Genomic DNA, 22,692 nt, shown 5'->3' with positions numbered 1-22,692 from the left:
CGTGGGGTTAAGGCACCAAGGCAGGGAGGTAAGAAAATCCCTGCTGAGACAATCTAAATGCCTATCTGGTCCATCACTGTGGGCAGCCAGAGCCCTCTGAGAAGTTCACAAGCAGGACATGAGAGCACCGGCCCTCTCCCACTGGTAACTGAGGCCTGCTGTCTCTGATTCTGGAGGTAGCATATAGCCACCGGGACTTGTAGACTAAAACCCAGGTAGAGCTGTATCAAGCAGGAGGCAAGGAAATTAAATAATTTGTACTTCTTCTGCACCTTATTCCAAAGCCTCATGATCAGTTGTGGTGTATCCATAAAGTTTTTTCTTTATGGCAGATGTGTAGGGCATGTTCCTGTTGACTTGCTGAAGGATATTATCTATCACTCATTTTTGTTTCTGATCTGAGATCCTTCCCTCTCCAAGCACAAGGTGCATGCAGTGCATTGCCAAGCGCTTGTATGTTTTCCTTATTGGGGTTTCCACCAAGCTTACATGTGAGTAAACTGCATTTGGTACATGACCACAAGTTTCAGGATTGATACATTGACTGAGCTGTAAGATGCTGACCTTATTCCTTAACTTGCCAGCAAGTGGATTTCTAGCCTGTGATTTGATTCATCTCCTCTTCTTCAGGTGAACAGTCTGAAGCTGGATGATACCCTGAATTCATTGTCTCAGCTCCAAGACTGCAGCATTTTCATCAAGATAATCAACAAAATGTAAGAGGCACTGAGGACACCTTTCGTTCCTTGATATCCTGTGAAGTCAGTGTGCATTGTAATGTTGTTTTTTAAGTCTTGTAGGGACAGGGGCTGAATGCTACAGCCAGTAGCAAATAGTGTAGTACAAAAAGTGATCAGTATAACTGCTAGTCATAAAGATGATCAAGGTTTGAAGAACCCTGCAGGCGCATCCCCTGGTGCTGGAAAACCTTTCAGTTAGTTCCCATCCCTGGCTCCTCTAGTGCTTTTATCTCTATGCTGTAGGCCACTCTTTGCAGTAAAAAGTGCTTGGAAACCAGCTGCTTTAATAACGCCCCCCCCCCTCCGAATGCTAATACAGAATTATGTACTTGTGTAAATTCTCACTTCCCCATAGCCCTGACAGTGAGCTTCCTCCTTTCCAGTGTTGTTCAAGTGCATAGGTGAAATCTGTAGCACTTTCAGAGTCTTAGGAATAACCATAGTGGAACGCTGAGGTTTTAAGGATTTGTAACCTGTTTGCTGTTGATTACATTCTTTGTCTCTTAATTGGATTCTGAATTAAATGCAGAACATACAGTGGTGCCCCGCTAGACGAATGCCTTGCTAGACGAAAAACCGTGGTTTGCATTGCTGCTTCGCTAGACGAAAAACCCACTAGACGAAAATACTCGCAGAACGAATTATTTTCGTCTAGCGGGGCACCACTGTATTCTGATACAGTCATACCTCATGTTGCGTACGCTCCGTGTTGCGTACGTTCGGGATATGCACTCCCGCCCCCCAGAAGTGTTTTCTGGATGCGCAGAACGCTTCTGCGCGACTTCCGGGTTTTCGGGGGGGTTTATGTGTGTAACCCGGGGTTCCACTGTATAGTGTCTTTTTATTTGATGAAAGTTATTTTTGTACTTTACATCCTAAGCTGGGAGAGCCTCTCTTGATGTACCTTGGCTATTGTTACCTGTCCTGCTGAACAGCTGGAGTTGCATTTAAGAAATGATTCCCAGTTGTGTAGGAGGAAGTGGTGAAGAGGGACTTCCTGCATAGCCTGTATTTACTCAAAGCCTACTTAATCCCTTTCCATCTGGTTTTGAACTCTGATAAACAAATCAGTGAAACAAGCTGCCAGGCTAGGCACTTTGCCTGCACTGTAAGGACTTTGGGGTCTTTGTAAAGGTTTGGGGAGGATGAGGAGACGCGGTTCAAAAACTGCAAATGATAGCATTTATTCTTATATGTTGCTTTGGGTACATTTGTAGAAAAGTAATTTAAGCATGTACCCAAAGCAACATATAAGAATAAATGCTAACTACTAGAATGTTGCAGGCAACCAAACAATCACAAAACAAACAGCAGACAAAAGTCAGAACTCTAAAACAGAAGGGCACCATTAAAAATATTGTTAAATTTTGTTCTAAAAGTGTTACTCTGATATCCAAGTACTGATAAGAAAGTGCTGAACAATTTTGTTGGTGTTCCAAAAACGAGGCACCATCATACTCTCCCCACCAGACCATGGAAGGTCTCAGAAGTTAGTCACATGTGGGTGAAGGTCACCCTCAATGTACTCGGTCCCAAGGTGTTCGCCACTCTGGATTCCTTTGGGAGGAAGGGCGGGATATGAATTGAATCATAATAAATTTGCTGTTCTTTACCTACCTGGTTCAAACACCTTGCAGTGAAGCAAATCCCTTCCTTGAATTTTTAGAGCTAACATTTTAATTCTTGGCAGTTTGCTGTGTCAGACTCTGAAGCTGTTTGGGTTCTGCTGAGCAGCCTGAGCTCAGAGTAGATGAGTGTGGGTGCTTGGCAGAAAAAAATGCCTCTGACCAAACGTCCTAAAATTGTGAAGCGTGGAACTGGGATAGCTCACAAGTTGGTAGAGCTTGAGCAAAGGATTCCTGCATTGCAGAGGGTTGGACTAGATGACCCTCGTGGTCCTTATCCAAGTCTGCAACTCCATGATTCTCAGATAGTTGTTTCAGGCAGAGATAGTACAGGGGTTGTTCAAGGCCTGACTCTTAGTGTCGCAAACTTGAGAAGCAGCACAGTTGACTCCCCCTTGTGGCTCTTTTGGGTGCATCATTGTGCAGTCTCTGGTGGGCGTTGCTCACAATGTAAACAAGGAATTAAACAGAATCTAATTGTTAGTAATTAAGTCTGGGGAGTTCTGCCTTTGGATGCAAAGGATAAGTGGAGGACACCAGGGATAGAGGTTGTCTTTCTGAGGGTTCATTTTGTGTTCTGGTCTGTGTTAGTCTTGCAGTCTGATCATAAAGTCTTTTCCCCACCCACCGTTCCCAGTACGAATCCAGTCAGATGCTTCCATAGTTTCTGGTCATGCAGAAACACCAATGACATTGATAAGCAGCTGGCAATTGTGGAGTTTCCCACTGCTGCCTTTTCAAGAACAATCAGACCAGCCTTCCCCAACCTGATGCCCTCCAGATGTTTTGGACTACAACTCCTATCAGGCCCACCACCATATGGCCATGATCATTGGGACTCATGGGAGTTGTAGTCCAAATCAACAGGAGAGCATGGGGAGGGCTTGATTGGACAGCTTTAGGGACTGATACATCATTTAACCATCTATGTTCATAGGAAGTCTTATTTCAGATTGCTTTTATGGTATGAATGCCCTTTATGAAGCAAGCAAAAAAAAAAATCCTTGACTTTGTATTTTAGCTAGTTCTCCTGCTTCATTAATGGTGTAATAGCTTAAAAATGCACACTCTTTTTCACTTAATGACACTTCTCTCTGCCCTCAAATACACCAGCCTGCTTTGAATTGGAACTAGTTGTACCCAGACTACTTCCCTGTCCAGTTTTGCAAGGGAAACGGCTACCGTTTTACCATGTTACATAGCTTCAGGCTTCAAAGAGGTCTATTCTAGGTGCCATAGTAAACAGGCTGGAATGTAGATGTGAACTGCCTTAATGTGTGTCCCTCTTCCTCATTTGTTTCTGATTCTCATCATCCCTCTGGTCAAATAGTTCATCAGGAATGACTCTGTCTCTCTGTTGAAGTGCTTGCTTTGTTCTTTTTCCAGTCATGGCTCTGAAGAGGGACGGGACCCTTTGCAGCAGAGTTTGCCAGACCGGGTTGCCTATGTCGTCTGCTTTCTCAAGAGTAAGAGCTTCTGCCACTCAGTGCATCTTGGCTCTTTCTGAATTTAGATAATCTGTTGTCTACACATCAGCCTGAGCCTCCATCTGCCACACTCTCCAATGTGGAGGAAGCTGGCAAGCAAAGCTGTTGTTAATGCAGAAACTTCTTAACATTCTCCCATGTTCCTAGAAGATGGATAGAGTTGGTGGCAAGAGTGGCACTTTTCCATACTGCATTGCTTGTTCCCACTCATACAGTTTAAAATTACAAGTGTATGTGAGCCTATGTGCAGCTCCCACAATGATTTTGTGAAGACTGAGCATTGGAAGAAAGTAGCCTGCAGGTCGCTCTACCCATGTAAGGCCAGGGGAGGAGAATAAGCATGGCAGAGACTTGATAGGCTTAAGTTCCCCTTCTGCCTGCTGGCCCCCCTTGTGCAGGAGAGAAGAGAGAAAACTCAGCCAGAGACATTGAGCTGCCCAGAGGTGATTCTTACTTGCCTTGGGTCCACTTAGTGAAAGGCTATTTCATGCCTGATCTCAGGTGCAGTCCAAAGGTGCTCATGGCAAGCTGCCACAGCTAAAGGAGGGGAAGCCATTGGAACGCCTCTGCTGCTTCTGAGCAGTAAATGCCACAAAGCAGCTAAAAAGTTACATAGATGTAAAGCAATCTAAGCTTTAGAGCCTAAATGGACAAAAATGTAGTGGCTACACTCTTCATTTTTGCAGCCAAAAACCTTCCTAGATCTTTTTGATAAACCACCCCTGCATTCCCAGTTTGGCAGCCTTGCACCTGAGGATGGGGTGCAGGTGTGGGATTGTTTTGGGTTCCGTAACTAGTCTAGACCTTTTCCTTGGGGTTGGTGCTGTGATTGAATTCAAAGACTCCTTTTTAAAATTCACATTCCTCCTTCCAGAACGCTGCAAGCACAAATCTACAGCACAGAACTTGGTATCTGAGGAGAAGCTTCTAGCAGCGGAGGAGTTGGAGCTAGCCAAGGTTTGCACACATCTGCAGCTCTCTTTATTTAGTGGCTCAGGCTGGCAAGTTAAATCTCATTGTGGGAGATGGTGGTTAGCAGCATCAAGAGGACATGCTGGAATGAGATTCTTAATGTGCCCCAGAAGGAAAATTACGCAGCAGTGGTGGAAAGATAGCAACCAATCCTGGATCGACATCCAGCTTATTTTAAAAGGGTTCTAAGGACATCTGTAGAAAGCTGTATACACGACATCAGAGTTCATATCTTTGCATCTTCTGACTGGCAAAATGCACAGTCTTGCCCTCCCTTTGTATGTGGCGTGTGATGTTACATCACTCTGTCTCTGCCGTTCTTCAGGTGGTCATGCTGCTGTTTTACTATGCCTCCATGAGTGATAAGATTCCCAGAGAATGGGCCACGGTTGAGTATGATCTCCAGGTAACTCAAACATTCTGCCTCCAGCTGTAGATGCCTCATCAGCTAAGTGACCTTTTGGAGCCTGCTAGGGATGGAAGAACTGTCTGTGGTGATGGTTGTGGGGTGGGTCACATTCCGCAAAGGATAGTCCAAGCAAAAGCTGCAGAGGGGAAAGCTTGCTTGAAGGGCAGGATACCTTCCTCTGGCTTTACATGTGACCAGAAGTGCCATTGGCTGGGAACCACAAGTAGGGAGGGCTGCACATTTCCTCCAGTGGGGGCATCTGGTTGGCCACTGTGAGAAGAGCTGTGTGCTGAAGTAGAGGAGCCATTTGCCTCATCCAGCAACGAAGGCTGCTCTTAGGTTCACAGTTGCTCATGCTGCCCTGTCTCTTCCTCCCTGTTCCCTCAGGCGGAGATGGCTAAGTCGCTGAACTTCATGTTGTACAACGAAGATTGCCTCGGTGAGAATCTGGAGAGCTTCCTTCAAAAGAAAAGTAAGTGCCGGGTGAGCATGCGGGACTGAAATACCTTCAGGGGCACGAGGCTGCCCTGCCAACTTCAGTGGCTCAACCCAGATCGGGCCACACGGTTTGATCTCATGGCTGCCCCACTGCAGGTTTGTTGGAACAGCAGTCAGCAGCGGGAGTGGGGCAGCGGTTCCTATACAGCGAGTCTAAAGAGGATAAAGACTGAGTCACTAGTTGGGGGTGGCGTTATTTGGTGAGCTGTCTGTTGAGATGCAAGTGTTCTTGGTGAGGTTAAGGCATTGGTTCAAAAGCTGCTGTCTGGCTTTTCCACAGGCTCTTTCAAAGCAAGTAGGAGCTAGATGTAGGCATTAGCATGGCAGAATTTACAGAGGTGGGGAGAGTCAAAGGGAACGATGCTGGCTGAGCTCTTGCAGATTGGTTGGAGTGAGCAGGAGCTTGAAGGGTCGGAGATACTGCATTGATGCAGAATACTGCTGTCCAGAGCTGGCTCAAGGCTTACGGCCGTTATGTGGAGGCTTCTGAAAAATACTTCCCTGTGGAGGTACTCTGTCTGGCAGACAAAGCCTCTTCTTGCTTCTGGCCCACTGGCATGCAACACCTGCGCACCAGTGGTGCACATCTCCAGCCTCAATCAAGTTGTATATCTGCATGCAAATGAGTCAGAAAATGATTTTATGCCTTATAAACTTTCCATGTTGGATATAGAGTAAACAGCCTCTGTATGGGGACCCTAAACTGCAGAGAATTCTGGAAAGTGGGTTTCTCCTTGTCCTCACAAGACTCTTTGGTTGTGTGTTGTGTTTGCCTTTAGACTGGCTAGCTGTTACTGTCAGTGAAAGGCCCTTTATGCTTTGGGAACATACTATCTCCCATTTGGTATTCCTGATTCTATAAGCCACTCATAGCCCCTCTTACTTGCTTTTTTCTTCCTCAACTAAAAAAACAAACTGAAACGTTTTCTACATAAGCTGGTTGATCTGTCCACTTAATAAACCGAATTGTTCGTTCCTTGAACTTCTTCAGCTGACCCAAACGGGGTGGGTGGGGGGTGAATGGACCCTGGACTTAAGGTTTTGCTTCTTTTGCTTCTTTCTTTGCTGCTGCCAAGCTGACTCTGACACCCTGCACACCCTCCCTCTTCCTCCAGTGCCACAATCATCCAGTATCTCCAGCACCAGCTCGGAGGAGACCACCCCACCAAGGCGAGAGGTACACTTCTTGAAGCTGCAGAAGGTTGCCTCTTCATCTGGCATGAATAAGTAAGTTATTGACGAGTTGCTTCCCAGGATTCGTGGTTGTGATTCCAGCCGTCTGATGCCACACAGGCAGATGGAAAGCCTCCTTTCAGGGCACTTGCAGGATTTGATGTGGCCCCTGCCTGGGGAAACCAAATTCTGTGCCAAGGAGACACCAGATCTCTGCTTTAGATCTAACTAAGTTATTTGAGGCTTTCCCCTCAGTTTGTGAAGGTGGAATCTGGGTTTTTGTAGAATTCTGAGTTGCCTTCGGAAGCGTGGAATTCATGGTTTGCACAGAAACTGGCTGGGAGAGAATAAAGAGGTGGTGAAGAGATGATAAGGAGTTGCATAGGCAGTGAAGCCCCATACCATAATTATTATTTTAAATTATTATTATTATTATTATTATTATTATTATTATTATTACTACTACATTATCAGCTGCCCTTCACCAGCAGATTCCAGGTGGGTTATAATAATATGAGACACAGTTGCAGGAAATTCGTTCGCAGGAATAGGCCAGGTTGTGAAAACATGTTGTACCTCTGGTGTCAGAGGCTAGGGTAAAGAGACTTCCTGGGGTAGCCAGGTGAGGCCTGGGAACAGGGTTCTTCCTCCACCACAGCACCCCCATGTGGCCATGCTGTGTGTCTGCTCAAAACAGAATTGGTGAATCCCCTTGTGGGTGCAGGTGGGCTAAGAGACCTTAAATGTCAGTTTGGAAAGCGCATGTGTGCCTGCTCAGTTTATGTTTCTAGTGATATGCCCAAGGAAGGAGGTTACATTTAAGCCAACTTTACGGAAGCTTCTAAAAGTAGAAGATAATAACGTAAAAATGTATGTGAATGACAATACAGTATATCAAATATCATCTAGATTATAGAGTCAGCTGAGTAGCTGTAAGACTTCACAAGATCTTGGGTCTCTATGGTTCCTTAGATCACTTAATAACATTTTCATTAGATCTAGGTTCCCCCACTCCCACAGTGTTTTTCTGGTGAACAGTTTGAAGGGAAACTCAGGAAAATACAGTGCATTCCCCTGAGACAGTTCTCTTTTAAGCAGCTCTCACTCCAGTCCTTTAAATAGTTCCAAGTAAAATTTGTAAAAGCAATGTTGTTAGGTTCTGCTTGAATGTCTGCTTCAGGGGAAGGGGCCGTAGCTCCATAGTAGAGGGCCTGCTTTGCATTGAGGAAGCGCCAGGATCAGTCCCCATGGGCAGCTCCAGATGAGACCCCTGCCTGAAATCCTGGAGAGCCACTGCCAGTCAGTGTAGGCTGTACTGAGCTGGATGGACCAGTGGTTTGACTCAGGAACACAGGAAGTTACTTCACACTTTCTGCCAAGAGGGGCCAGAGGAATTCTGGAAGCCTGATTGGGAGCGAGTGCTGCCATCAGCCGTAATGGAAGGTGGTGCATGTCGTAGAGCCTGAACCATGTCCACTTCTTAGCACTCTCTTTGTGATCTCACAGAGGGGCTTGTTCAGCTGGGCTCTCATTGCTGTCTGCAGTTGGAACTGCGGCTGTCACTGACGTTGGCCGTGCTCTCGTTGGCTGAATGGCATGGGATAAGCCGGGATTTGAACTCTTGCTTCAACCTCTTTGCAGCTTGCATGGTGGTATCCCTGGCTCTCCATCGCTAGTATTTGCTGAACTTGAGCAGAGAGGAGCTAGGAACAGATGCCTGCGTTGTCTTGCTCTAGATCCTCTTCCCTGTTACAGTTGCGGGAATGGCTTTCTAAGACCGTATCACTTGCCCTGTAGCCTGAGTGAGGTTAGCACAGCATGCTTGGAGACATTGCAAAACACATCTCTTTGTGTGTCAGCTAGATAAATAGGATGGCTGGGTCATGTTTCTTGGCACAGTGTGGAATTTTTAATAGCGCTTGTAGAATCTGTTTATACTTGTTTCCTTTTCGAAGGCATAACATGAACCACGTTTTGCTCAGCAAGAGTTTTGTGCAAGCGTCTTTCACATTTAAAAAAAATAAAAAATTCAAATGCAGATGGCCCTGGTACTTCTTTGCAGGTTGCTCCCTGGCTCCTCTGCCTCTCCTATGGGTGACGTCATGCATTCACCCCAGTTTCAGATAAGGAAGCTGAAGAAGCTGCTGGAAGAAGAGAGAGAAAATCGAGATGAGCTGGAACACGAGCTGGCAGAGAGCCGGAAGCTCGTTGATGAGAAAGGTGAGGGGGTCAGCCACTGGAGTGGAGTGGTTGCTACCAAGGATGCTGAGACAAGCAGAGCCCTTTTCTCAAGCACTTTTTGTAGCAAGAAGCAATGAAAGTGCTCCTGAACCTCTCAGTTGCAGGAAAAGAGGGTGGTAGCAGTGAACCATCAGGGGATGGGTGTGACAGCAAAAGCAATGCTAGCAGTTCCTTGGAGACTGTTGATGTATTTGTAGATGTATTATTTTTTTCTGCTGTTTTAACTGATGTAGTTTGGCTGCCCTGGGCTCCTAGAGGGAGGTTGGGATGAAAAAACATTATTAATAATTGTTGCACACCACCCCAATCTCAGCGGGCGAGATTCCAGTGGTTCCAGGTCCGCTTACCCAGGGTTCGTGTTTCCTTTTGGAACTGAGGCACGGCTCAGACTGTGGTGTCTTTAGGATATACGCATATATACAACCTGAACCTGCGATGGAGGGACTCAGAGCATTAACACCCCATAGGGCTTTGTTTGCATAGCTGCAGCCTTGGAATTCAAGCAAATTCACCACCGTGCGCTGACCCTCTCTCCAGCTTGCTGTCTTTGCCAGCCGGCAACCTTTCTTCCTCGCTAGGTCACATTGCAGCCAACCCTAAAGACTCCACTTTAAACTCAGTGGCCAGGGATGATGGGAATTGTAGTCCCAAACATCTGGAGGGCCTGAGTTTGCCTATGCCTGGCCTACCTCATCAGGAAACTGGCCTGGCTTCTATTTTAACATTTGCCTTGATTAAATCCCAACCCCTACTGAACCCGGGAGTTTTAGGGGAGTCTGGTACCCACAAGTGCATAACATAATAATCTAACTAGAAGGAATATGATCTAGATAAGAACTACATGATCTGTTAGGATCCTAATGAAGCTTTCCATGGACCAGAACCTAAAATCCTGCTCCTAATTGTGGTCAGCCATAGATCCATCCGGCAAACCTCTTTACTGGCCCCAACAGCTCTCCCTTCTGTTAAAGAGGGCACATGCCAGACCCAAACCCCCTCGCTCTCCTCCCTCCAAATTCTGCAGTCAGATTAAATTTCTGCAAAGTGAGCAAGTTGCCTAATCCTGCGTTCAGATGCCATTGTTATTTGTCTTTGTTCCCTGTGCTGCTCTGTCTATTGTGCAACCCTGTTGTTGGGTTGCTGGGAGGCACACAGCCCGTCCAGAGTCACTGTGTCTGGATGGAGAGGAGCCTGGTTGCTGTACAGGGGGAAGCCACCGTGTACCTTTTAGTTTCTGAATAATCCGTGTCCTCTTTTCTCCCCTCCTGCTTCAGAAACGCGGATCCTGATGATGAAGCAGAGGATCGACCGCCTGACTCTCCTACATGAGAGGCAAGCAGCAGACCAGCTGGAATCCAAAGAAATGGAGGAACTCAGAGAAAAAAACGAGAGGTACTTCCTCCCTCGGGCTGGAATGTCCCACTGGGGCCGCCCCTCTGGTTCTCTTCATTTTGTGTCCTTCTCCCTGCTTTGAAGACTTAAGTTGAAAAGTGGGATAGAAACCTACTAAATAATACGGATTTGCTCTGTTGGACTTTCCTGGCTCAGATTTGGGTTGCTGGGTTGCTTTGAAGAAGACTTCGCCTGGTAAGAAAATAGTGTTGGCCTCTGGCTTCACCTGCTGGTCAAAGGTGGTGAGGAAACCTTGGGAACTAGGCAGTTCCCACCGCGCACCTCAGTTATTCCTACCTTTAATTGAAGCAGCCAGGGTCTCTCCTTAGCTCCTGCCCTTTTCATTATCCTTATTTGTCTTATTATCTTTTGCTGCCCTACATTATCTTTTGTGTGCTGTTTCGGCCTTCAGTGCTTTCCTTGCCATGACTGGTGCCTTTGGGCCATTCCATTGTCACGGGTGGGACACTTTGACCATGTTTTTTTGGTATTCACACATGTGTAACAATGTAAATATACATAAAAATTAACAACCAAAATTTAAACTATGTTCTTAATAAGATACTGAACATTTTACTAATGTTTTATTATTTTTATGGAGATTTTTGACAATTTTATTAAATGTTAAAAGTGTTGTCACGGGTGGGACAAAAAAAGGACATGGAGCTTGAGATAAGTTTGATTTATGGAAAAACTCTGTGAGTTGGGAGGTGACTCAATGATAAACTCAGCATATCTGTTTAAATCAATGTTTATTGGTTACAACTATGCAATCAGGAATTAAGTTTAAGAAATTTAATGATACAAAATTAAGGAAAAAATGCTGTCACGGGTGGGACAATCATCAGAAAACTTTTAACTTGAACACTACTGTGAAGACTACGTGGGTGGACTTTTGAAAAGAAGGTCCATAAAATAAACTTCTTTTGTCTTTAGCTTTTAAAAAAATGGTTAGACTGCACGTTTGGAATCTTCCTCACCAAAGTCCAGTGCTCATCTAGCATTCTTATCAGGCTCATTTTTCACGGAATGGCCCCTTTGCCTTAAAAGGCTCCAACCAATTTGCTCCCCACCCTCCTAGCATCTTTGCTTATCTTGTCTACCCTCCACCTTGTCCTTTCTATCAGCTATGAAGCTCACCCACTGACCCAGGGCCAGTTGCTGTCTCTGACTTAACCTGCCTCGTAGCATTGTTGTCAAAAAAGTGCAAAGGATCCGTGTGCATTTGCTCTCGCCCAGCTCCTTGAAAGAAAGTAGAGGGAGGAAATGCTGTCAGTGCTCTAGGTACTGTGCCACTGCTGTGGTGTTATAGTATCTGGCACATGGGGGCCATTTAAGAAACAGCTGAGAGTCATTTGCAAATCTGTTCTCTAGGCACACCTGGCTTATGATCGCTTGGAGTTGATTCTTATTTAAAACAGCTGAGAATTATTCTCTTCCTCCTTCAGACTTGTTTGTGGCTTCTTTCCCCTCATTTACTCTCCCCTCTCTCAAGCCTCTGATCATTCACTTGGAAGGGGTAAGATGTGAAATCTTGGTCCCTATTATATTCTAGAGATCCATGGTAAGCAGGAGCTGATGTGCTCAGTCTAGGGCAGGGTTTCCCAAACTTGGGTCTCTGGCTATTTTTGGACTACGATTCCCACCATCCCTGACCACTGGTTCTGCTTGCTAGGGATGATGGGTGCTGTAGTCCAACAAAAGCTGGAGACCCAAGTTTGGGAAACCCTGGGCTAGGATTTGTTGGCCCACTGCTGTTGCTTTGACTAAACCCCCTTTTCAGAAGTTGACTTGGGCCCTGACTGAGAGATGCTGTTTTGTCAGCACCAAAGAGCCTTGCGCATGGCATCTTTCAAAGTCTGCTGTATTGGACTTTGGATTTCATAGTACTTAAAGGGAGCTGAGCTCTTCTAAGCATGGAGCTCCCTCAAGAAGTCATAGCAGCAGCAACCCTTAAAAGCTGTGGAGCAAGGCAGGCAACCAGGCTGTATTTCAACCCAAAGAGCTCTCGGCCTTGTAGTGGAGGCTCAAGCCCCGCCTGTGTGTTGCCTGCTTCCTACGATCATAGAATCAAAGAATTGGAAGGGACCCCAAGGGTCCTCAGCTGAAGCATCCATGACAGATGACCATCCAACCTCTGCTTAAAAACCTCCAAGGAAGGAGGTGATCCACACCCTGTGTTGGGAGAGGTTCCCTGAGCTGCTGCCCTGCTCTTGGCTCCAGATCCCAGGCCAAGAAACTGGGCCCTCATGCCCGGGAGCCACTCTTGCTCTCTCAAGTAGCGCTCTTGCTTCTTTTCATGCCTGCCTCCCTCTCTTTCTCCCTCAGCCTCCTCATGCGCCTGCATGAGACACTGAAGCAGTGCCAAGACCTGAAAACTGAAAAGGGCCAGATGGACCGGAAAATCAACCAGCTCTCAGAAGAGAATGGGGATCTCACTTTCAGGGTACGTGAGCACCTGTTTTCTGTTGCTGCAGCAGCCTTGTAGTCTCCAAATGTGGGGTGGGGGTGGGGAGAGGCATGCTTATACTGGACCTGCAGGCTTCCGTTTTGGAAAGGAACTAAGCGAGGTTGAGGTATTGCCTCTGCCTGAAACTCGGGTGACCCTTGATTCCTTTGCCGCGCCTTGAGATCCCGGAAAGGGTTCACTGAGTTTTGGTCTTGGAGCAGAAAGGCATTGAGGTGGCACCCTGGAGAAATGTGCCCCGTTCTCGACTCATGTGTGGTAAGACCACAGGGAATCTTGAATTCAAGTGGTTATTTCATTTATTTATTAAAAATATTTCTATCCTGCCCTTCATCTATACAAATACAGTCGTACCTCAGGTTACAGATGCTTCAGGTCAAGAACTTTGCTTCAGGATAAGAACAGAAATTGTGCTCTGGCGGCGCAGCGGGAGGCCCATTAGCTAAAGTGGTGCTTGAGATTAAGAACAGTTTCAGGTTAAGAACAAATTAAGTACGTAACCAGAGGTACCACTGTAGCAAGAAACAGTACATAAAATAAAACAAACCATATCATAATTACAAAACACAGCATCAGAATAAAGAGAGGCAAGTAAAAACTACAGCAGCAGAGCAGCTTACACAAGTCCCCATGTGAAGGCCTTAGAGGAACTTGTGGTTCCCTTACACAGAGTCAGGCCACTGTTCCATCTTGTCTGCTCTGACTGGCCGTGGTTCCCTGGGACCCTCAGGCAGACAGGTCTCTTCCCCATTACCTGAGACTCTCTTAACTATAGCCAGGGATTAGACCTGCAACTTGCTGGATGTAAAGGATGGACTCCACCCTGAGCCATGAGGCCCCTCCCATAAAACCTCGTTCCCCCAATCCAGTGCCCTTTAGCAATGCTTATGCTTGTCTTTGAATTGAACACAGGGACATCAGAGGAATCCCAAAAAGGCCGACTGAGCTATAACCACCTGTATTCCACCAGGAGTGTTAATACTGTTAGCAGACCTCACAGCTTGGGTAAATTAGATTGAAATAATAACTAAATTTCTGGAGTTCAGAGGCTTTATTGGTGCAGGAACTATTAATAGGATTAGTGGAGCTGCGAAAGATGAAATTTTGCATCTTGTCCCAACAAGCTGGGAGAAAACAGCAACAAAATTGCTCAGCTTTTAAGGGGTGGAGTTAGCCTATAGAGATTTACAAGCAAGTGCAGGCTAGGTTGCTAGACAAACAGTGCCCTCGTGTGGTTTAAAGTAACACATGAACTGTCTTGGAAGTTCATTGAGAAGGAAATGTTATTTGCTTGTCTCCCAACAAATGCCAGCCAAGTTTCGCTGCTGCCTTTTCCGCATGTTTCATTACACACTTGCCGTAGAAGGTTTGTTCTGCACAGTCTGCCACAATTTCAGAGCAGGGGAGTTTGTACCAGTGCTAAAGACAAAGGCAGCAAGTGTCAAATAAAGCCTTTCCCTGTTTTTGCAACACAGCTGCGGGAATTTGCTCACGTTCACACGGAACTGCAGGAAGCCATGAATGAGCTCTCGGAAGAGCACAACACAGCTCTAAGGGAATGGGAGGAGCGGAGGAGCCGCCTGGAGATGGAGCTGAGCAGTGCCCTCAGTGAGAAGGTCAGTGGACAGGAAGAGACACCCCTCCTTCCACCCCCAGAAGGGTAAAGCCAGGGGGTCTGTTCTCCTCGTCCATATATATAGTCATCACCGTCATTGATTTTCTGCAGTAGATGATGCTTCAGCCTGCTAACAAATACATAATTTCATTAAGCTACAAAATACAGGAATTTTTTTATAAGCTAATGAAAATGTCTCATTAACAAATAATCAAATTGAACAACCCCCCTCTAATTCATAAGAAGGCTGAACAACAAAATATAAAAAAATTAAACAGCAAAAACGATGTGCCACCAAAATTAAATCTTGGCCCCAAGAGAAACCCCTAAACGGCCCCCTGCCCTGATTGCCTCTAGTCATCCTGAGTAGCGTATTTCTCTGGACTGACAGGTAAGGTGGCCTCTGGCAACTTCAGCAGCAGCTTTTGTAGTTAGGATCATCACCATAATTTTTTATTCGTATGCCGCCTTTCCACAGTTAAAAACGATGCTCAAGGCAGCTTACAACAGGCCAAGATTTACATAATTACAAGTCATAAATAAATAAACCACATCAAAAAAAATACACAGCCAAATGGAAAACAATTTCCACATAAATCAAAATCTGAAACTAAAAAATAACAGCAATTTAAACAAAAAACAAAGCAAAACGGAGCCCTCTCTGCTCAACAGCAGTCCTTTATAGAGGCAACCAGTCCCCGCCCTGGGCCAGGTGGTGAGTGGCAGGACTGGGGCCCTCAGGCGCTGAGCAGGGGAGTCTTGACTTTCCCAGGCAGAGTGGAAATAGGCCAGCAAAGTAAGGAGCAGGTTAGATTGGCTCTGGTACCTTCAGCAGTAGCTTTTATAGCCCATAATAGGAATGGCATGAAGAAGTAGGTGTGCCATTTGTACATCCTACAGTGTGCCGAAAAGGGATTTGTAACAACATGGATTGAGTTCCCAGGGCTTCTGGTCAGGGATATTTGCCTTTCAGCAGACGCTTCTGTCATGCTTCCTGGGCTCTGAGTATGCTCAAAACATAGTTGCTACGTGTGGCTGCCACTTCCGTTGTGCTCTTCCCCCGGGAAGAGTTATTTAAGGAGGTTGTGGGTATGTGCAGTTACAGGTAGGTAGCCGTAACAAAATAAAAAATAAAAAAAATTCCTTCCAGTAGCACCTTAGAGACCAACTAAGTTTGTTCTTGGTATGAGCTTTCGTGTGCATGCACACTTCTTCAGATACACTGAAACAGAAGTCACCAGACCCTTATATTTCTTGGTGAGGTTGATGGACTTCCATTTCATGTGGCTCAATGTGGTGCCTTCTATAGTTCCAGTTACAGGTAGGTAGCCGTGTTGGTCTGCCATAGTCAAAACAAAATAAAAAGGGTATGTGCAGCAATGGTGGTGGCTGTTCAGTTGTTATGCTTCACATATTTCACTCATGAAAGCCTGGCCAGGAGTTTTAACAAGCAGGGAGCCCTCCCCCTTGACGGAGAGGAGATCATCCCTGGGCTCAGTCTTGGGCAACAGGAGTTTGTGTAGGGTGGGGAGAGTGAGTTGCAGATAAGTAGAGTGGCTTTTTCCTTGTTTGACACCACGCATTCACATCGGTGGATCCCTGGAAAAGCTCACTAGATGGAAAGGAGGAGGCACTGTGTGCTCATTGCCCATGGTCCTGTTATATAGTAAGTCCAGCCAGTGGTGGTATGGTAACATCTTTATTCATGGCAGCAAGCAAGTAAAACGACACACAAAACCCCAGCCCTGCTGCTATATATCAGCACTTGGGCTAGCCTACACAACCCAGGTGGAGCTAATTAAAAGCAATCACTCCCTCCCTTAACTAGTTCCTGGCTGCTCTGTTACTTTTCCTGCGCCTGCAAATTCAATACACGACAGTTCTTTGCCTCCCTGGACCAGAAGAGTTGTGAGCAGATGCATCCACCTCCAGCTGTCAGAGGCTGCTGCTGTTTGGGGGGTGGAGGTTGGACCAACTGGGTTGACGGTTCTTTTCAACTCTGGTTCCACAATGCCATTCCCCACCTGTGTCTTGTCCTCCAGAGGTGCTTGGAAGAGAAGCTGGAGATTCTGCAGGGAAAGTACTCCTTGCTGGAGGACCAGATGGCGAAGCTGAGGGAGACCACTTCCTTGCCAGAGAGAGGAGAGGTCATGGGTGACATTCTGAAGGTAGGAGCAGGGCCCTGGCGAGACGGATCCCGGTAGAGAAATGTCACTTGTCACACGGGGGGCCGGGGCGGTCAGGTGGCTTGCTCCGTGAAACCCTTGATAACGCAGTCTCACTAACTAGTTGAACTGCATTGTTGTATAAAAAGGAGTGCATATTTCACAGCCCTTCCGCATTTGTAAGAAATATTTTTGTGTGGCAGCACCTGCACTTTGGAACTCCCTGCCTGTTGATGTCAGGCAGGCACCTTCACTGTACCCTTTTCAGTGCCTGCTAAAAACAGTTTTGTTTAGACAAGCCTACCCAGATGTTTAGAAAGTGGAAGCAAATGTTAATCTGTTTTTAGTCTATTGTTCTTTTAACTATCCGAATGTCCCCCAAATCATTGTTGCTAATTTGTCTTGGTGATAATTTTTGTCTCTTTTTTGGTAAGCCACTCTGAGGGTGTGTGTTTTTCCGCAACCAAGCAGTGTATACATTTTATGAAATTATAAAAAGGGATGTTCTTGAATAAAAATATACATTCATATTCGTCCCATGTCTGCAGAACAGCTATTTTTGTTGAACAAGAGGTGGGGTAACTAATGTTGCCCAATGGACTGGATGGAAAAGTGGCCAAACTCAGCTGAAGGGCATTTGGTGCCAAATTCAAACTGCCAAATGCCAGCTGTGCAGGACACTTGGGATGGTACTTTGAGTGTTTGGCTTCCCATGGTTCCTTGCCGACTGTGGCTTTACCTGTCCCAGGCCTGGTGGCATATGACATTGGGTGGCAAAGGGGTGTGGCTGGCTGGAAAGGGCCTCACGGACCAGGGATTTCCCCACCTCTGAATTAGACTTTAGAGCTTATTTCTTACGATAAGTGTGCCCACGGGAACTATTTGCCAAGGGATTCTGCATCAGCTCTGCTCAAAGCCACAGGCCAGTGACTCATCTATGTTAGGCTCATGGTTTTAGTCATGAAACTGCATAACGGAAAACCACATCTGGGCAGTTCAAGCCACTCTTTGCAGAGTTAATGCAGGCACTTGTGGCTTTTTATTGTTAATTTTTTTAAAAAAAACATTAATAGCTTCTTTGACTTTTTACGTGTTAACATTGGGTATATTTATAGAGACACTTCCCTTAAAAAAAAAAGAGTGTGGCTTGAGGAAACGTCTGCCTTTGTTATTGCTAGCAATCCTAACTAACCACAGCACTGTTAACTTGGACCGTTGTAAAAATATTTGATTCCGTTTCTGTTGTTAATGGGCTATAACTAACTTGAAAAGTCCCTTCAGTTGTAGGAGTTGTGTCTCTGTGTATTCCCAGATATTGTTAGGTGGTGTTTTGGTCCACTGTATTTCAGGGCCTGCCTTAGGTCTGGACTTGCCTACTCTTTCCGCTCCCTACAGCTTCAGCCTGCCTTATTGGCCGGTACATGTATCTTGTGGACCACCCTGAGATCTTTGGATGAAGGGCAGTATATAAAATAAACTAAGCCTGCCCCGGCACCTCAAATGCTTTAGTCAGGCTCTGTTGTCTTTAAAAACAAACAACAGCAGCAAAACACAAAAGCCAAACAAACATATTTAAAACAACCTCCACATTCATTAAAGGTATGAAGTGGGCGAAGTGACCTGTGTCATACACAGTCTGCCAGTTTGGATCCTCTGCCTGGCTGGCTTCTGCTGGTGTCCCTTGAATGTGGTGCTGAATGCTGATGAGTACAAATCATGGCCTTCTGTCTGGGCACACCCTCATTCTCACTGAGGAGTGGTATGGTCAGCTCAACTTTATGCGGAAGTTACGTTCCGGGGATAGCATGTAAACCCAACATCGCAAACAGTCAAAACAACCCTTTAAAAGCCATAAAAAGCGCAGGGATACACTTACTGCACACTCCCAAGGTCACCCTGCGCATCTGAATGCTCTCCCCGGGTGAGTGCAATGGCAGGTGGGATTGCTGGCGCTCTCCCCCGCCCCCCAAATCTGATTCCCCCACCTCTTCCACACACACTCCTTTAAAAAAAATTGGTCAAGCACATAAAGCTGAGATTGTGTAAGTTAAGTTCTGTGTATTCTCTGGATGCATAACCTTGTTTTCTGTTTCTTGTCCCATCAGCTTGAAGAACTGAACCAGCAGGTGGCCTGCCTGAGTGGCCAGCAGACCGAGCTGCAGGCAACGGTCCTCCGCCTCGAAGAGGAGAAGCACCTGCTTGAGGCCAACCTCCAGTCCGAGAGGAGCAGCTTTGACGCAGAGAAGCGCCAGCTCACAGGCCTGCTCACAGAGCTGCAGAACTCCCTCTCTGAGAGCTCTCGAGGCAAGGAGAAGCTGCAGCAGGATTTGCGTGCCCAGGAGGAGAGCCTGGTCGCTCAGGTCAACGCCCTGACGGCTGAGATCGCCAAGCTGATGGGCTTCCTCCACCAGAAGGACCAGGACCTGCTGGTTCTGCAGCAGCAGAAGGGCCAGCTGGCCGAAGACTTGCAGAAGAGCGAGCAGGCCTCCCGGGCAGCCCTTCAGGAGCTGAGCCTCCAGGTGGACCAGCTGACCAGCACAGTGCAGCAGAGCAGCCAGAAGCTGACGCAGGTGGAGGCTGCAGGCCAGGAAGCATACAACAAGGCCGCCCAGGAGAAAGAGCTGGCCCTGAGGCAACTCCAAGAGAAGGAGGCGGAACTGTCTGCCCTGACCGAGCGGCTGCGTGCTCAGAGCGCCTCTGCCGCGGAAGCCCAGAGGGAGAAGGCCGATCTGAGCCGCAAGGTCGAGGAGCTGGAGGCCAGGATCTTGGCCCTCACAGCCCAGTGCCAGCAGAGCGAGGCCCAAGCAGGAGCCGTGTCGGTGCTGAAAGGCCAGCTTCGTGAGGCACAGCAGAAGCTGGCTGACAAGGAGAAGCTGGCCAAGGAGAACACCCGTCTCCAGGAGCGGCTCCTGATCCTGGAGGAGTCCGTCTGCAACACAGAAGGCATCTTGGAGGATGAGAAGAGGCGGGCAGCCGAGTCCTTGGAGGGCAACCTCCGGCGGATCGCAGAGCTGGAGGAACAGATTCAGGAACTGAGCAAGCACCGGGACCAGGTCCTGCGGGAGATGGGCGAGGAGAAGGCCCAGAGGCAGGCCCTAGAGCGACAAGTGCAGCAGCTGGGGGAAGCCTCCAGGACCAAGGTGGAGATGCTGCAGCACCAGATGGCAGAGCTCTCCTCTGTGGCGGCCAAAGGAGACCCAGGGGAGCTGGGGAGGCTTGAGGAGAAGGTCCAAGCGCTGAGCAGGGAGCAGGAGCAGGCCCACCTGAGGCTGCAGGCTGAGCAGCAGAAGGTGGCAGAACTGGAGGCTCAGGTGAAGCACCTGAACAGCAAGCACCAAGGAGCACTGGATGAGCTCCAGGCGGACGTGGCTCGTGCCACCTTGCAGGTCAAGGAGAAGGAGGGCACAGAGGACAAGCTCCGGGCAGAGATTGCCTCTCTGCAGGAGAAGGTGGCTGTAGCTCGGAAGGAGGCTGCCCAGAGCCTGGCCAAAGGGAAGAAGGAGGGGCATGAAGCAGCCCAGGCACTGGAAGTTGTGACTAGGGAGCTGGCTGAGGAGAAGCGCAAGGTAGCCGAGCTGGAGGCTCAAGTGAGGCTGGCAGGGGATCAGAACCAGAAGGACCTGAGTGCAGCTGAGTCCAGCCTCTCCAGCACCAGGGCAGCCCTGAAGGAGAAGGAGCGCGAGGCGGAGAAGCTGTCTGGCCAGCTGAAGTCCCTGAAGGCCAAGCTGGAAGAGGCCTCCCAGCAGCAGCAGCAGGAGCTGGCCCTGCACAAGGAGGAAGCCAAGCGGCTGGCGGGTGAGGAGGAAAGGGCCAGGGCAGAACTGGCCGCTGAGAAAGTCGCCAAGGCAGCCCTGGAGGTGCAGTTGCAGAATGTCACCAATGAGCACCGAGTGGAAGTCTCTGGGCTTCAGGAGGAGGTCACCAGGGCCCAGGAGCTGGTTGGGGAGAAAGAGCGAGAGCTGGAAGAGTTGCGCCTCAAGAACATTTCCCGCAGCGAGGAGCTAAGGGACCTGCAGAAGACAGTCAGCAAGCTGAAGGGGGAACTGGCCTCTGCTGAGGCCCTGAAGGAGAGGGCAGCCAAGATGGAGAGCGAGCTGCAAGGGTTCCTGGAGGCAGCCCGGACCCGGGAGGCTGAGATGGACAGCATCAAGTCGATGATGCACTCCAAGGATGCCTCCCTCAAGAGCCTGGAGGAGGAGAAGCGGCAGCAGGAGCAGGAGTCCACCTCCAGCCGAGAGCTCTACCAGGGGCAGCTGAAAGAGTGCGAGGCTCTCCGCGCGCAGGTGGAGAGGCTGGAGAAGCAGTGCAAGGAGCAGCAGATCACCGTTGCCCGGCTGGAGAAGGTGGCAGCCGCCTCTGAGCGGGAGCAGCAGGTGGAGGCGGAGGCCTTGAAGCGGGAGATGGCACAGCAGAAGGAGAGGGCTGCGGAGCTGGAGCAGCTGCTGGAGGCATCCAAGTCCAGTCAAGAGAAGCTGAAGAGGGAGCTCCATGACAAAGGAAAGGAGCTGGCCCAGAGCAGAGAGGCAGCATCCCGAGTCGAGAAGGAGCTAGTTGTCCTACGTGCCACAACCCAGGAGAAGAGCAAGTCTGAGGAGAGCTGGAAAGAGCAGCTGTCACGCTGTGCCCAGGAATCAGAGCGCCAGGCCAGCATCATCAGCAGCATGGAGAAGGAGACATCCATCATGCAAAGGCAGCAGCTGGAGAAGGAGGGGGAGATCAAGGACCTGAGGCGGCTGGCCCTGGCTGAGTCCGAGAAGAGCAAGAAGCTGGAGGAGAGGCTGCGGATCCTGCAGTCGGAAATGGCCACCGCTGCTTCCCGGGCAGCTGAGAGGTGCTCAACCATGAAAGCCGAAGCGCAGAGCTCTCAGGAGCAAGCTGAGAAACTTCGAGTGTCGGTGGAGGCCCTTAAGAAGGAGCTGAGCACTGCCTCCAAGCGGCAGGAGGACCTCTGCAAGGAGCTTAAGTCCTGGCAGGAGAAGGCTTTCCAGAAGGAGCAGCAGCTCTCCGCCCAGCAGCAGGAGTTCGCAGGGGCCCAGGCCCTGATCACAGAGCTGATGCCCATCAAGTGCCTCTACCAGCAGCTGCAGGCAGAGCAGGCCTCGCAGGAGAGCAAGCACCGCGAGAAGCTGGAGCAGATGCAGAGCGCCGCCGGCCTCCTGCAGGCAGAGCTGGCCAGGGCCAAGCTGGAGCTGGCGGAGATGCGGGCGGTGAGGGAGAGGCTCCTGGAGCGGGAGCGGGCCATCCAGCAGCTGCAGGCAGAGAAGGACAGCTATGCGGGGCAGCTGGCCGCCCTCCAGCAGGCCCAGGCGCAGCTGGCGGAGGAGAACCGGGGGCTGCAGCGCCTGGAGGCAGAGCTGGCCCAGGCCAAGAAGCAGCACACACGGGAGCTGGAGTTGGCCAGGCTCGACTCGGAGAAGCGGGTGGCCACCATCAAGCGGGTGCTTGAGGACACCCAGAAGGAGCATGAGGAGATCAGGCAGAAGCAGCTGGCGAAGGTAAGGCCCCGCATGGGATTTGGTTGCTTTTGGGGGGGTGGGGGTTGCCCAGGGGCTAGCCCTAGGCAGCTGCATCTCCCCAACCCATCCTGCGGTTTCTTTGCCCTCTTGAAGCAGGATGGAGGGGTTAGGGGCAAAGCTCATCCTCTTTGCGCCGCCGCCCCCCGCTTCGTCCCTACTCGCTTGCTTCACCCAGGGGCAGAGCTGCCTCTGGAGATCAAGCAGACGGAGTAAACGTTCTGGGATGTGGCCTGTCCTGCTGGACAGAACATGATGGTGGCTCTTAATGGTTTTCCATGCTGCTGAGAAATTCTGGTTCCAATTCGCTTAATGAAGGGGACAGCTCTGCAGGGCCACCCTTGAGTGACAGAAGCATCTGTCTCAGGATTGGATGAGTTTGCAAGACACCTGGG

At 48.8% G+C, this 22,692-nt stretch overlaps 1 protein-coding gene across 8 annotated transcripts in view; it reads left to right on the top strand.

The window, feature by feature from the left end:
• Nucleotides 1-22,692, top strand: part of NUMA1 (nuclear mitotic apparatus protein 1) — a 57,834-nt gene that overhangs the window by 20,037 nt on the left and 15,105 nt on the right. For all 8 annotated transcript variants that reach the window (XM_033145897.1, XM_033145900.1, XM_033145898.1 and 5 more), the window contains 12 exons: nt 631-716; nt 3,752-3,831; nt 4,727-4,809; nt 5,150-5,230; nt 5,621-5,705; nt 6,847-6,958; nt 8,967-9,124; nt 10,420-10,537; nt 12,866-12,983; nt 14,480-14,620; nt 16,662-16,787; nt 18,890-22,279. In XM_033145897.1, coding sequence (XP_033001788.1) covers nt 631-716; nt 3,752-3,831; nt 4,727-4,809; nt 5,150-5,230; nt 5,621-5,705; nt 6,847-6,958; nt 8,967-9,124; nt 10,420-10,537; nt 12,866-12,983; nt 14,480-14,620; nt 16,662-16,787; nt 18,890-22,279 — 4,578 coding nt within the window. The remainder of the gene's footprint in view (nt 1-630; nt 717-3,751; nt 3,832-4,726; nt 4,810-5,149; nt 5,231-5,620; nt 5,706-6,846; nt 6,959-8,966; nt 9,125-10,419; nt 10,538-12,865; nt 12,984-14,479; nt 14,621-16,661; nt 16,788-18,889; nt 22,280-22,692) is intronic.

The sequence above is a fragment of the Lacerta agilis genome, chromosome 4 (assembly GCF_009819535.1).
Source record: "Lacerta agilis isolate rLacAgi1 chromosome 4, rLacAgi1.pri, whole genome shotgun sequence".
In the NCBI taxonomy this organism is placed as follows: Eukaryota; Metazoa; Chordata; class Lepidosauria; order Squamata; family Lacertidae; genus Lacerta; species Lacerta agilis.
The sequence above is the reverse complement of the archived record's forward strand: the minus strand, read 5'-3'. Positions and strand labels throughout refer to the sequence as shown.